The following is a 14,924-nucleotide window of genomic DNA, read 5'->3' as shown; positions in this document are numbered from 1 at the left end:
TCTGTAAATTTAGAAATAAATTCAAGAAACTATGTCTCAAACATCTTCGAAAAAAGATTGAGATCCAACGCGAACTCAAAAATCATAACTTAAACATGCACCTATAAAATCTATAATCTGCTACGAAGTCTACTATAATCTAAAATACATTACAAAAAGAATTAAAGTGGCGTAAACGAATAGAAAAAGGGAGCAAAGCAAACTCAAAAGAACAGACTAGGTAACTTGGCGTATTCCTGTAGAGCAAATGCTGGAAAACGATTGGCTGGCGACTCGTAATCGGTCGGCCAAGACTTTGAGTGTATATGGCACTGCAGTGGTCACATCGAACGGATTCACCGTTACGTAACCGGCGGCTATCCGCGGGTCAACACACGGCCAGAGGCTTCACCGTTCGAGGAACTTAGGTTTTTCGATTAAACGACTGGTCCAGAGGGGACTTCGAGAGAGACGCGTTATCGCGGGATATCGTCGCGTCACTGGCACATGAACGTTCGCTCGGGAATTGCGGCATCGGAATGGTCAGAACGCGTAATGAACATCAGAATGACGTGGGTGACGTTTGCTAAGTCGCGAAGGGAGATTTTTGAGGCTAAGGGAGAACGATGGCAGACCGATCGAACCGACAATTTCTCTCTCGACAATAAAATGCTTGGAGAAACAATTCGATATATTTGAGAAAGTTGCGTAATGGTTTCAACTAGTTCCCAGATATTTTAAGTCGAAGATTCTTTTGATTTCGATCAAGTTGGACAGATTTTTTTGGTTGAAGATATTTCTGGTGTAAATTTGGGTTAAATTTAAGAAGAATAACGATTCTTGTAGGAAGAATCGTCGAGGTCTGTTGATTCAAAAAATCTTTCGTAATCATATTTTTATCTTTGGAAATTAATACACTTTTGTGGACTTCCTGTGTACAACCATTAGTTAACTCCTCGAGTATAAAACTATCTACACGTCTGAGAACTCCGTTCAATAATTACTAATTACTTTCCACTTGTACTATTTTCATCCTGTTTTACACTTAAAATTATAATCTCATCCAGCTGCTACTTCATTCCATCTTCGAATTGATCACTACTAAATCTAACTAAAGATCGAGCGAAAATCAATTCGCTTTTAATCACTTCAAATTTCATGTCAAACAGAATCTCATGACTAACGATCCGGTAAACCGGTCAAGCTGAGTTTACTTTCTCTATTTTCCAAACTACATTCCCATCGTAGTTGTGTCAAACTATCCTCAGGCGTTTCGTATTAGTCAGATAATCGTTGAACAAGTTCTTTATTTTCAAAAATATGTATTCCTTTCTTTCGGAAATTTTATTTCTTTCGTCACAAACTATGCTTCGTATTCACAAACTATAATAAGTTATTTATTCAGCGTCCAGTACTCTGTTTAACTGCGTAGTACACTGTATATTCTATCCATAAAACAAACTAATCAACACTCTCCATACTTGACAGAATCCCCCATTTATTCTTCCCAAAAAGAACTCTCTCTTCTCTTCGATCACTCCAGTCACGTTCTTCGTAAATGAAAAGTGCAGCACGGTTACACACGCAACCTCTTATCAACCCTGTCCAAGATTACTATTGTTACGATACGCATTCCTGTGTAACGTTCACCATGCAAATCACTGCCGGAATATTAATTTAGCACCAATGCGAAACGAGAACAAACAAAAAGCTCGATTCCTCTGTGTGCATTCGCGTGATACTATTAGTCGGCGAATTATTGACGTGACATTAGTAATACACGTATGACTGGCGATATCAGTAAAATCCGTTCGACAAAAACCGAGTTCCTGAATCTCTGATTGCATTCCTATGGTCATTAGGCGTGCAATTATAATACGGTTACTCCACTTGCTTTGCTCGTACTCACATTTATAATGGCGTGCATGCCGTATCATTACAGTAAAGCTCACAGATAGTAAAGTTCTATTAAAATTGTGGATTTGAAATAAGAGCATCAACCTATCTTATACTTCGTGTTCGATATATGTATTCAGAGCCACGGATTATTATTACAGAGTATGTCCGTATAGGCGTGATCGGGCATTAAGGAATAACGCTATCGATCGGTACCGAATCGATAGATGTCTTTGATTTAGATAACAAATGCTTAAGTAAAGTATACGTTTTGTTATTTGAGTAGATAAAATATTTAAGATTCATTTTTCTTTGAAAGGAAATTTCTTGATAATTATGTGGCAGAGGATACAGCTCGATTTCAGTGATTTCAATGCACGAGTCTCTCAGAAGCCAAACTGGTCGAATCCGCTTTTTCTCAATTTCATTATATAAGCACACGATTAATGTTCAATTAAAAAACAAGATCATTGACTTTCTTGAGAATGTTTATTAAAAGGAGATGATATAAATAATAGAAAACTCCAGGGTAAATTTCGAAGTTCCTTTTCAATATTATCACCCTTTTCTGCTTTTCAATTTATTAATAATAATATAGTTGTTAATCGATGTAGGTTCTGAACCACTCACATGTTATCGTGACCAATATTTAGGATCAAACATGCTGATAAAAGTATTGGAACAGACCAGCTTCTCTTGTAAGATTGTGCGAATTTGTAAAAAAAACACGATCATTTATTAAATTCTTTTGTGAAATAAAAGGAACAGTATAATAAACAATAATCATCGCATTGCTTCGTTAGAGCAACTCCTTGACTACTAAAAATCTTGTTTTTTTATGTAAATTTCAATTATTCTTCGTCTTAACCACGTAAGACATTACAATTTATCCGGAAACATTTGGCAGTCGATATACCAAACTCAAGTCTAGACAATCCTAATTAAGATAGCATTTTAATTTCGTGGCCGTGTAATGAAAAACAATGCCAACTAACGGCAGATCCAGCCGTCAGCAAGATCATTATTTAACAGAACATCTGATCGTTATCTGCTCTGTTTGTGCCAATCATCGTCATGTCAAGGCGTGTCAATGATGTTTTAAGAATGCTGAACGGATGGTAGGAATGGTGTCTGAATTACTGTGATCGAATCGAAAGTGGTAGGCTTGAATTGGTTCGTTGATGGATTTCTAACCTACACTTTGTTTTCTAGAATCACCTGGTTTAGTTGAGCGTGTATTAACGATGATCGAACTAAATCGGTCCTGGGATGTTCTACTAAGAAGATGTTTTTGTTGAGAATTTTTAATGTTGAAGAAATCAACAGCGTTTAGCTATTTATGAAAGGAAATGCATCAGTTTACGAGAAATTTTATTTGCAAGTGAAAAACATTTGAATTATATCAGCCTATTATGTGTAGATGGAATTTTTTCTACCGTCTCCTTTTTTTATTAGATACTAGTTATAATTGTATTTTTATAGTGGATGTAAGATTGCGCAAAATCTGATTGTCTTGCGAAATGATTAAGGAATAACAGGGATAATGATAGAAAAATCGGAAGCTTTATTTAGTTAAAATTCTAAATGTTTCGTACATACAAAGGCAGAGAATTTAAAAAAGGGCAAGCTATCCTAGGTACGAAAATGGATTAAAGCGATCTCAAAAGCGTGTTTTACAGCATCCCTCGGGGATATCAGTTTATAAATTCACTCACCGTCTTCTCGACCCTCCGCGTCCTTGGCCTGGATAAGAATCGTTCTGGAGTAATTCAATTTTTCCAGTAGGTTCACCATCATGGCCAGCCTGCTCCAGGCGTCCCCAGGTGGCCTGCAACCAGACCAGAGGTTTCGTTCAACGTAAATAAGGAACGAGTCAAATTCCCATCGTTAGAGGTGTCTAGCTATCGGTTGAAATCGCGTAACTAGAAACCGGAAGGATTCAACCGCGGATGATACTTCCCTATTGCGATAAATATTCCAGCAGTGATTCAATAAGCTGCCAGAACAACGAACCAACTACATCACATCGAATAAGACAATTAAACAGCTTGTGCTTTGTAAAAGCGACTTTACTCGTTTCGTTACTACTAGCTTACTGCTATTGTGCAAAAGAATTTGTAGCACGGATAATTTGTAACCTGTGACTCGTAAAATTTCACTAATAATATTAGCTCAATTGTACAAGAAAGTTTTCATCAGAATTTCACGATCTTCGCGTTTGTCGAACAGCACGTATCGGTGACATTGTTAAATGTACGAAATGTCGGTCCACCGGTGTTTCTCTGACGATCGCGCGAACGTTCTCGCGAGAGAGCGCGTATCCATCGGCCACTTCCGTGTTACTGTAAATCCAAAGTCGTCCGTTTAATTATTTTCACCGCGATGAATGGCAGTGCGCGGGGGATCATTTTCCAAGCTATCGATCATTCGATGCTATCGTGCACAGCCCTGGAGGCAGCGATAAAGAAACGCGCAAGCAGAAAGACAAGGAGGAAGGAGAAAAACAAGAGGAGGAAGAAGCAGAAGAAGAAGAAGAAGAAGTAGTAGAAGAAGAAGAAGCGGATGTAAAAGAAACGCGCACGACGCTTGGCTCCAAGCCGGGATTAATCGATTGCCGTCATGAAAGGTCATTCGTTAATTGCGCTCTCTCCGCGTGCTGCACACGTTTCCGTTCGTCGTCCAATCGGCGAACCTCTTTATCGCTAAATTATTATCGACCGCTTCTGCGGCGGCTTTATTGAAAATTAACGCGTTCCTCGGAAAAATACTTGAATTACGGAGACGAGGTGCCGTGAATGGCTGACTAGCAAATGCTACGGTTACTGCATGCCTGCGATTAACGCGTAGAGAAGAGATACAGTAGCATGTTCGTTGCGAATTGAAAGTTATTATAGGCTACTTTGTGTACATATCGTGATTGGGATAAGTTGTGTGTTTAAAACCAGGACCGCTAGAGTTACTGTGTCTAATCTAACGTGGAACATAGGAATATCTCAGCAAGTAATTAAAAAGTCAGTCGATAACAGAGTAAAATATTTCGATAAAAGCAAAAGACAAGCTTATCCACATTTGCGCTTCGCTAGGAAATCTGTCATTGAATACAGTTGATTCTTGTATTTGAAAACGTGTAAAACTTTTTGAAAGGCGAGTTAAAAATAGTGAAATTTTTTTAGCGAAGGTAAGGTATTACTTTTGCATGATTTATCATTTAACACGTTTGTTTTTAAGTGTTCGAAAGAAATTTATAGTTAAATTTATTTTCTTCTTAGTACAATTACCTTCTTTCTGTCGAAATACGTATGTAGCCAATACGGAACACGTTTAGCGATGCATATGCAATATAGAACTTGTCAATGATGCTGCTACTGATGATGATGATACAGAATTACACTTATTTTACAGCGGAAATTACAAAAGAGATAATAATAGCGAAGAGTAAGTCCAGAGTAAGAGGAGTTCAATGTAATCGTTGTTTTCATTGAGGTCACAAAAAATGTACTTTGCATGCGTCATTCACGATATCAATATGTAGAACACGAAGAAAATGAATATAATGTAACATAAATAACAAAAATAGAGAACAATTGTTTTGTTTATCTTTTTTTGTTTAAATAAATATTCATTTCTCACAGTAAAAATAAAAGTATCTCAGATTTCTTTAGAAATCTCCAAAGTGTTCCATATTACGTACCATCTTTTTTAACTCGTTCCATTTGATCTTTTTCACATTTTTTACCACGACTTCAAGACCTAAACTTTTAATAATATTATGTCTCTTATATTTAACAAATTCAATAACTAATTCTCAGTAATTAATTATTAATTTTGTCATGTTTTAACGTTAGTACCATTGAAGAGAAAAGCATGTTTCGCTTTTCCGGGGAGCTTTTACAATCAAGTGTTCCATATTCCAGGATGCAGTTACCCTGTATTAGTAAATTGACAAGTTGTAAATCATAGGTATATAGAGCTTCTTTTCACAATTTTACAAAACTTACGTCTTAAGATAGGAAAGAATATTAAACGGATCTCTGGAATTCTCTTTCATACTCAGATGTTAAAAAAACAGAACTCAAAATATATTGTATATTGACCGATAAGAATTAGAAATGAAATGTTGCATTAACACAACATTCCCAGTGGATTAAACCGTAAATATCACATTTTTATCGATGGCTTCCCTCCAATAAATATTCCCTACATCCTTTTCTACCTCGCAAGACGCTCAAGAGCACCATCAAACACTGGAACCTCAAACTGGACCAACCTTCCAGCATAAAAAAGGCAGACAACGCCATAGAACATAAATAGAGAAGTTTGAGTGGAAGAAGGGAATAGTGGGAGGACATGAAAAAAACGGTGACAGTGATTGATCTCGCAATTACACGCTCTCAGGCACGCGCGGTGGGAAGATCAAAGTTGCTATCCTCGATGAATGGAGGTGAAAAGAAGAAGAAGATAAAAAAAAAAGAGGAAAAGGTGAAAAAAGGAGAGGGAAAGAGATAGAAAGAAAGAAGGAGAGGGAGGGAAGGAGAGAGAGAGAGAGAGAGAGAAAGAAAAGGAAAAAGAGCGGCAAGGGGATCGACGGAGTCGCGATTCGACGGCAGATTAATTGCGATCCGAGTTCTATAAATAACATCGTAGAGCAAATTCACGTTATTCAACGAGCTAAGAAGAGGATCGAAGAGGACATGGAAGACGATCGACGATGTTACGATCGCGTCCTTGCCAAGGAAACGCTTCGCTCGCATAATTGTTAATCGCTAACGAGCAACAATAATTAACTTATCCAGGCGGACATAGTATAGTATGGTAAGTTAGGTTGGTTGGGCTGGTCGAGTTGGTTGGTTGGGTTGGTTGCGCAAAGAGGCTGAGTCTTGGATCGCGAGTGTTCGCGCAGTTACGGGACTAAAGGGGCCTTGAAACTCGTTTAATGGACGATAGATCGCATCAGTCGGCCAAGCACGACTGTTTTCTCTCTTTTAGACCGGTCTTTTTTCTTTCGTCTCGTTAGAAAGATCCTGAGGATCGATACATTCCCTCGGTCCCCGCTCGATCCTGAATAAAAAGCCTTGTCTCCGATCGTGCTCGAATCATCGACGAAAAGATGTCCGACGCACGTCTAAAACGGTCCTCCTCTCTTTTTATAATCTTCGACTCGTTTGTAATCACAATCAACCATAATTAGACTGCGGTTTTTGACGCGATTTCTTACTTTTGCGAACTCATTTATTTCCTCGGATTGATTTTTTTTTTAATCGCTTGCTCCTTTCTCGACAACATCGAATTTCAATGACCGTCGAAACGAGACACGTTGTCGTTCCACGTGCGCACTGACGAGACCCTCGTTCCTTTAAGCTGGACCGTGATCGCTAACAACCTGTCGCGTCGATCCTCGCCGGCGATTCCATGGTATGGCTTTCCTTTGTCAGCCATCGAGAGGGAGAACGCAAAAAAATAATTACACGTTGATCGGCGTTTCCTCGAACCTGGCCGTGTTTTCCATTGCCACCGCATCGGTATCCTGTGTACTTTTATTTCGATGAGTCACTCCCACGCTCGACGTTTCGAGAACGGAACAGGTTCACTAGCTAAGATACTTTAACGGACGTTTGCTACTCTACCCAGCTGCACATTTTCCTTTCTCAGTCGAAGGACGATGTCGAAGAAAGATTTGTCGGATAGGAGTCAAATTCGACATTTTATCATAAGTGAAGATTACATTGTTTTATTCTAATGTGATTTAGCTTAGTTAAAAATGGAAATAACTTATACGGTCTGAAGATATATAATACGTCTTTTAGAAATTCATGAATTTTCATGAAAACGATAATTATACACCTGATATCCATTAATATGATAATCATTAAGACAGTCTTGCTAATATTTGATTGATTAGGTCTAAAAATTGCTCACGTGCAACAAATAAAAAGTGTGGTATATCATATTTTACACCTGTGGATTTGCTTTACGTTCAAAGACCGCAAGAAGAAACACGATAGGTCTATTTGTGTTGGTTTTCTGATCATGATGATATTTATAATGATCTCATTCGTCCAAATGATGATGCTTCGTCACAAAACAGTAACGAAATCATCATTAATTATTTTGAACCACCGACACGCACGAACGATCAAGCATCCCAGAAGACGAGACCCCCACGAAGATAAGTTCATTCGAACAATTAAGCGGTTTTCATCGAAATTTCTCGTGCTGTCACTCGCGATAAATCACGAGCACAGACCATGATAGCGTTCGTCGTCGCGCGTGATGTCTCTAGCATCCTGAACTTCCTTGGTCTGAGAAATTGATGCACCACGAAGAGAATTAATAGTCCAACACAACAGCCATAATTCACAACACCTGAAGTGTCAACATGAATTCATAGTCGAGCGCGCTATAAGCTACGAATATCTTTCTGTCTCTCTATTCCTCTCTTTTTCAGGCGCTAGAATTTCGAGAGATTAATCGGTTTGACAAATGCAGCGTATAAAGACGTCGTTGCATGCGTGTTCCTCATCGAATTAAGGGCGACTTGGTCTTTGCTATGCGAGAGAAGGCTGTTGAAGCTTCGCGTTATCCCAGATCGAGAATCGATGAAATTTTAGTTAAATATCACGGAAAGAAGCATGATAAGTCATACTTTGCGAATTTTATAAGGGAAAATTTTAAAATACAATTTTTAAATATAATTTTATATCAGCGATACCATATTTTTATTTGGTTCTCGGATTAGATACTTGCTCCTTTTACGCTCTTAAACAATCGTATCGATAGGCTCAATCGTGAATAATAAAAAAAATACAACAAAGATTTAAAAAAGGAAATAAATAAATAAATTGAATCTCTTGCAATGAATAATTTGTGGCCGTGGCGTAATCTGCTGGCGAGCGTATGCATCGCGCGCTTACCGACTGGACTCTCTTCCTCTCTTTCATTCGAAGAGAGCGAGGATTCGGACCACAAAACCGCAAAACCACAGGATCAGCAAGTTCAAGATATATCACATGTTCTTTCTACAACCGGCTGATCCTAGTACGTACAGCCAAGCCTAGAGAAATTTCTATCCCTTGATGGCATTTAATGGTAGCGTGCCAGCTGCATGATGATAACGAGAAAGTTTCGAATAGCCGTACATGCGAGAATTATTCGCGTTTAAACGACGAAAACCGACTAAAACGCCAGAACTTCCCCTATTATGTGTAACTTCGGTCGTAAATGTTGGGAGTTGTGGATTTTCGAGCTTCGGTCGAATTTATGTTTGCAGCAAATGTTTTGGAACTTCTATCTACACTCTTAGATTGGCTCCAAGTTTTACCAATACATATAACCGTGACAATCGCGTCTGTTATATCGTTAATGGAATTTCGATATATTTTATAGAACCCATACAATATACACGTAAAAGTTTGCTAGAATAAGCGTTCAAATACTTTCGCGAGTCATCATATAGAAAAAGAAGGAAATGAAAAAAGATTGTTAAATGACTTACCCGACTCTATAGTCCGTGCAAGATGGTGGTGGATTCCAAACGGTGCTGTGACAAAGCATCCAGTCGCACCAGATCTAGAACAAAAAGATTCAACGTGAAAGGAAACTATGTTGGAATGTTGGAAACTGTTTCTATTTATAGAATATCTAGGAGACATTTTACTTCATCCATCCTCCGGAAAGTGAATCGTATAACAGCAGTCGTGTATCACGTCTACTTTATCGCTAATATTAATGGTCTTACGTGAGACGAGAGCGAAACTGTTGTTATTATTCCTGTGTTACGATAGCGATCGAAATTCTTTCCAGGAAGATCCACTCTCAATTATGCGATGACTTTAGTAACGGAAGTTCTTCGTACGCGATGTACTTGGATTAGCAGTCGAATGCACTGTAATAAATCTAATAGACTTGTGAAACATTGTGCACCGTAATAAGTCTACAAGAACCTTTTTTTCTATTAAAACTCTTTCTCTGTGAAAAATTACAAATCCATCGTTATACACGCATGTGAAGGATATCTTTTTTATTGGAACCCATTTCAGAGACATAGCTCATCACGAAATCCTTAACAACGACGATATCGCGAATCGGTGCGCATCCTCGAAGGCTACACCAGCTCGAGAACCAGGAAGAAACGGGTGATGTCGCGGTTCCAATGGTTTGTCATACGGTTGACCTTTATCGATGGAGCGTGCGTGCATAGCTTACGTGCGATAGGTGCATTAATCGCGAACGCCAGGTTGCATAATAAGTCGAGACACGAACGAACCAGGTCCTGGGCCTGACAACGGCCACCGGCGCGACGGACGAATCTTGCGTGGGTGCGAACCAACCGTTGCTTCATAAATCTTCGACCGCTTATGCGCTCGCGCGTGCGCATACACGTTCACGGCTCGGGATTATAACGATGACAAGAATGTCGACAAGCTACGATCGGATCGAGTTCAACGAAAAATTGATATACGTTCATACGGAAGCTTGTGAATCACGTGATTGGCTTAAAGCGTGTCGATTAAAAATGATTATACTAATCTACTATACAAATCATTCTTGACAATGCAACCACGTTCGACATAATTTATTATCATTTTTAATCGATCGATTAGCGATAGTGGAAAACGGACAGAAATCCGACGTTGTTAGTAGATGGGTGAAGAAATAGTATAATACGAACAGCCGTGCTATTCAATATCCTAAAATTAGCCCTGAGTCACGTACCATTTGAGTGTTGGCACCCAAATGACCAAAGCGCTCAAATCCTATCTCGCGAAAAAAGCGCTTATTCTTGACCGTTGTATAAACTTATCTTAACGGGATCTTTGAAGTTCACAAATTGTGACACTCGACTCATATCGAATAGATCAATGAAAATGAGATACAATCAAAATAGAAGAATAAGAAGAGGAAAAACTTATTGTTTTTTTTTTTTTTTTTTTTTTTTTTTTTTTTGGAAAATAATAAAATGAATTTAAAAATAACTTTCTATCTTTTACTCGTATTCTTAGTTTACAATAAAAGCTAATAGATGAAGCACGGATTTACACGATTGTTAGTTCTAAACCTCGTTTAACACTCTTCATCCTGTATATATTATCAATTTACGCATCGATTTTCTCGACACTCATTATACCGTTTATCCAACTAAAATGATTAATCAAAATTCAATTTACAACATCGCTGTTGATTGACCGCTAAGTCATTCCACGTTATTTTTAGACCTCGCTGATACGACAATCCAAGTTGACTCATAACGACGATTGTTCATCATCCTCGACGGAGGCTGACTTTCTCGAGTCAAGATTCTTCTGATCGATCGATCGATGATCGATGCACGGGATAACGCGCGAAGGAATCTTCGGCCGCATACATTACACGCCATATTTGCACGAAACGCGGTAAAAAATCAAAATAACTATCTGAACCTCTCGTATAAATACACGTGGTTTTATGTTTCTATTTCTTTTTATTCTTGCCGTTTTTCTCGAGATTAGACACGTTGATTAAAATCTGTGCAATTAGAATGACGCGTGGTTTTCCCCGTACGGTGAAAGTTTCTCGGAAAAAGAGATCTTGATAGAGGCCCATTAGATATGCCAGAGATAACGGAAATACCTTGATAGCTGGTAAAAGGACTTGCATGTCCTCGCTAACAACCATCCTCGACTCTTCGCCGCTGTCCAACTGAGACTTGAGCAAGGACACGCCACGTTCTAAAATCAGATTGAACATCTGCAAGGATACAACCAGTGCCCTTTCTTGGACCTCGGACCGGTACCCTTGCTCCATTTGGGAATCTGAAACAACAAACGGAAAGATAGGACCGTTAGCAACACGGACATCAACTAATCGCTTTTAAAAGGTTTCTTGCTAATGGCGATAGTTCAACTGTCGAGAAAAATGTATAGCTGCAAATATGTTTAATCATACACATCGCTAGTCTTGGAAATATCTAATTTTTCCATTACACGAATTTTATAATTTTTCGAATATTACTGGACGCTAGGGGACAGTTACGTCGCTAATTTAGAAATTGATTTTAGTTTTCAAACTTCTCGTCGCTAAAGACGATTTTCTTTTTTTTTTTTTTTTTTTTTTTTGTCATTAATAGATTATAGCAAGTTTTTGGTCAATCAAGGATTTTATGCACGGACCTTTACTGTAAAGATAATGTCCATAAACCGCATGTCGTTCAAGAGTCAACTAATTTATTATTCGTAATTTAATAGATACGAAAATAAAATTTGAAAATTCGAGGTTAAATTGTACTGTAGTTAACCTTTTATAACCTCGTGTGACTCGAACGTAATGATCTATGTATCCGCATTTTTTTCAATATTATTTTGCACGCTTATTACCGTACCACCTTATTTTATCATTGTATCATTACTTTGCCAGGAAGCAATTTATACTAGTTATTAGTTCCTATCTCTCACATCAGAATGAAAAACTGTAATCAATCCTTTTTTCTTGCGAGTCAAGAAAAATTTGATTATAGATGGTTAAAGCGGCTGACCAGTGAAGCTATGAACCCGAAGATCGCGGGTTTGAATTCCCATCGCTAGAACCTTCCGCTTTTCGTACACTTTTTCACTGTAATATTGTTATTTTTATGTTTTATGGCATAATTAGCTAAAAATCTACTTTATGATACTAACCTGATCTGCAATAAACGCTATAAAACTATCATTTCTCAATGTAACGTTACAAATTAAAAAAGAAAAATAAACATCGCAGATTTTTCATTAACAATTTCACCAAACTACTTCAATACTCTCAGAATATCTTTCGTTCTTTTATCGATGATGATGTTTACAATCGTGATAATAATTTAAAAATACAGAATCGAAAGTAGAGGAAATTTTAACATACAACGATATCTCTCAAATTACCCTATCAAATATTGTTTCTTCTTGGAACAAATTAATACAATTAGTACAATTCAACGTAAATTGCAAATAGAAAAGCCTTAATTAATTGAATAATAATCGCTCGTTAATGCCATTGAACATTTCACGTACAAATAGTAAATCTAGCATCAAGCATCCTCTCCTGAGAGATATAACGCTACCGATGTTACAAAACCAAACTGTACTACAAAATCCATCAGTGATTTCAGCAAATCACTCGAATATTCCCAGAACACGTTCTTCACTCTAAATAAAGACATACAAAGGAATATACGTATTCAGCGTCCTGTGGCGAGGGAGAGACGTAGTACAGCAATAGAGTAAATTGAATTTGCTAAGGGCAACCGGGCGAATGTGTTCGGTGTCCCTTCTCTTGTAACGCGGTCCGTGGCGAGCTATAAGTACGCGAAACGTACTCTCCCAACGATACCCATGGCGTCTGGCAGTTTAATTTATCGCGTACGAGGATAATAATTAGTGTTTAGCTTCGAGGTTCACTCGAACCACGCGACCCGTGTGGTCTTCTTCCAGAGTTGGGAGTGTAAAGGGTAATTAGTTAGGAAGATTTATAGAAAGGCCTCGACTAATTACCAATACGATCATTAGCGAAAATTACGCGTATCGTTCTGTCGACTTCCTCTTCGATTTCCATCCCCTCCTTCTTCAACCCTAGGTCGTTCTTACTATTCCACGAACGCACGAATACGTTACGCGTACCTATCACGAGCAGGATAGCTAGTGATGCAATCAAATTCGATGAAAAGTTCAAAACATTTATAACAACTGTTTTTAACAATTTTTAGTTATTCGCCAAGCTGTCCCAATACTCATAGAAATCTTTTATGAAAAAATACTGAAATTTCGGTTGCACCGTAAAGAGACACGACTGTCCTCATTGGACAAAAATGAAATCAATCTGAAAATATATATACATAGAAGTTACAACACATTTACTGCAAACATGATGTATAGATACAACGTGTTCGGCTACGGGTGTCAGAAAATTTGTAGTTTCTTCTGGTTCTTTTATTTTTTTATTTTATGTGTATGTATGTGAATATTGTAACATGCAGTGATCAGTAATTTGTGTGGAAAATGTGTGTGGCTCATATAAGACAGCGTTCGGTCACACTCAGCAGCACCTCCAAAATACTTAATGCGTATGTAATTTTTCTGTGGACACCCGCAGACGGGACGATTTCGGTGTGTATATGAAGTTTATATAAACATTGTTTATGTGCGCTATTATTTATTAATTATTTATGGGGACGAAGGATTAGAGGTAACATTAATCCTCTCTACTCGAAAATTCTATGAGTCGGTTTTTGATATGCTGTTATGGATTTTAATCTGTTTAATGTGCGATTTTTCTTACGAGGTAAGCTGCTGCCCATGTATCGTTCGATTGGAGGATCACTGTGTACCCCGTTGCTTAGACTGACCTACTTTCGTTCGTGTAAGGAGGTTTGCTCGCGTGCAGGGATATTTTGGCCGGTTTTTAATTGCCAATAACTAAAAGACAAAGCCGAAAACGCAATTTTTTATTCCTGATTTTCGTCTTATTTCAGCTTCAAAAATCACCCCTTAAACTTCCTGACATCCATAACCGAACATCCTGTATACATGAAAGTTTTTCACACGGAATATTTAAATCTCAATTTTGTAAAGCTCGTTCTACGTATGGAAAATAAGGAAAGACGTAGTTCACTATATATAAGGATAACTGTATAACTTATCAATCGTTATCGTTCAACGAAGAGCGAGGCCATCGTCCCTCTACGAGCTGGCAATTAATTACTCGACTGGCTTCTCTGTTTCGCGAGTACCAAGCATTTAACTGGGAATTAACCCCGAGTAAAGGAGGCGAAAACGGTCGGACGTGGGGTGATCGAGGTAGTGTGTATGATTGACGGGGTGTTATTAGTTGTTAGTCACTAGATATTGCGAGAACCGAAGGCCTCCGGTTTCGTGAAATAATTTTTATTGTCGTTTAGAAACCGTTTCTCATTTTTCTAATTCTAATTCCATGTTTAATTTACTAACAAATATTTATATTAATAATCTAATCAAATTCATACATTTTCTTAAAAAAAAAAAAAACTTCCACCGACTTCTTCCTTCTCTCACCTTACATTTTCTTTACTAAAA

At 38.0% G+C, this 14,924-nt stretch overlaps 1 protein-coding gene across 3 annotated transcripts in view; it reads right to left on the bottom strand.

The window, feature by feature from the left end:
* The window catches only part of LOC138179963 (telomerase-binding protein EST1A), a 150,899-nt gene that overhangs the window by 49,037 nt on the left and 86,938 nt on the right, over nt 1-14,924 (bottom strand). For all 3 annotated transcript variants that reach the window (XM_069113249.1, XM_069113250.1, XM_069113251.1), the window contains exons 18-20: nt 11,482-11,663; nt 9,368-9,441; nt 3,591-3,703 (exon numbers count right to left, since the gene is read on the bottom strand). In XM_069113249.1, the coding sequence (XP_068969350.1) occupies nt 3,591-3,703; nt 9,368-9,441; nt 11,482-11,663 (369 nt within the window). The remainder of the gene's footprint in view (nt 1-3,590; nt 3,704-9,367; nt 9,442-11,481; nt 11,664-14,924) is intronic.

Source organism: Bombus flavifrons, chromosome 5 (assembly GCF_040668555.2).
Source record: "Bombus flavifrons isolate JBK064 chromosome 5, iyBomFlav1_principal, whole genome shotgun sequence".
Taxonomy (NCBI): Eukaryota; Metazoa; Arthropoda; class Insecta; order Hymenoptera; family Apidae; genus Bombus; species Bombus flavifrons.
Note: the sequence above shows the minus strand (reverse complement) of the source record. Positions and strands in the feature narration are given on the sequence as shown.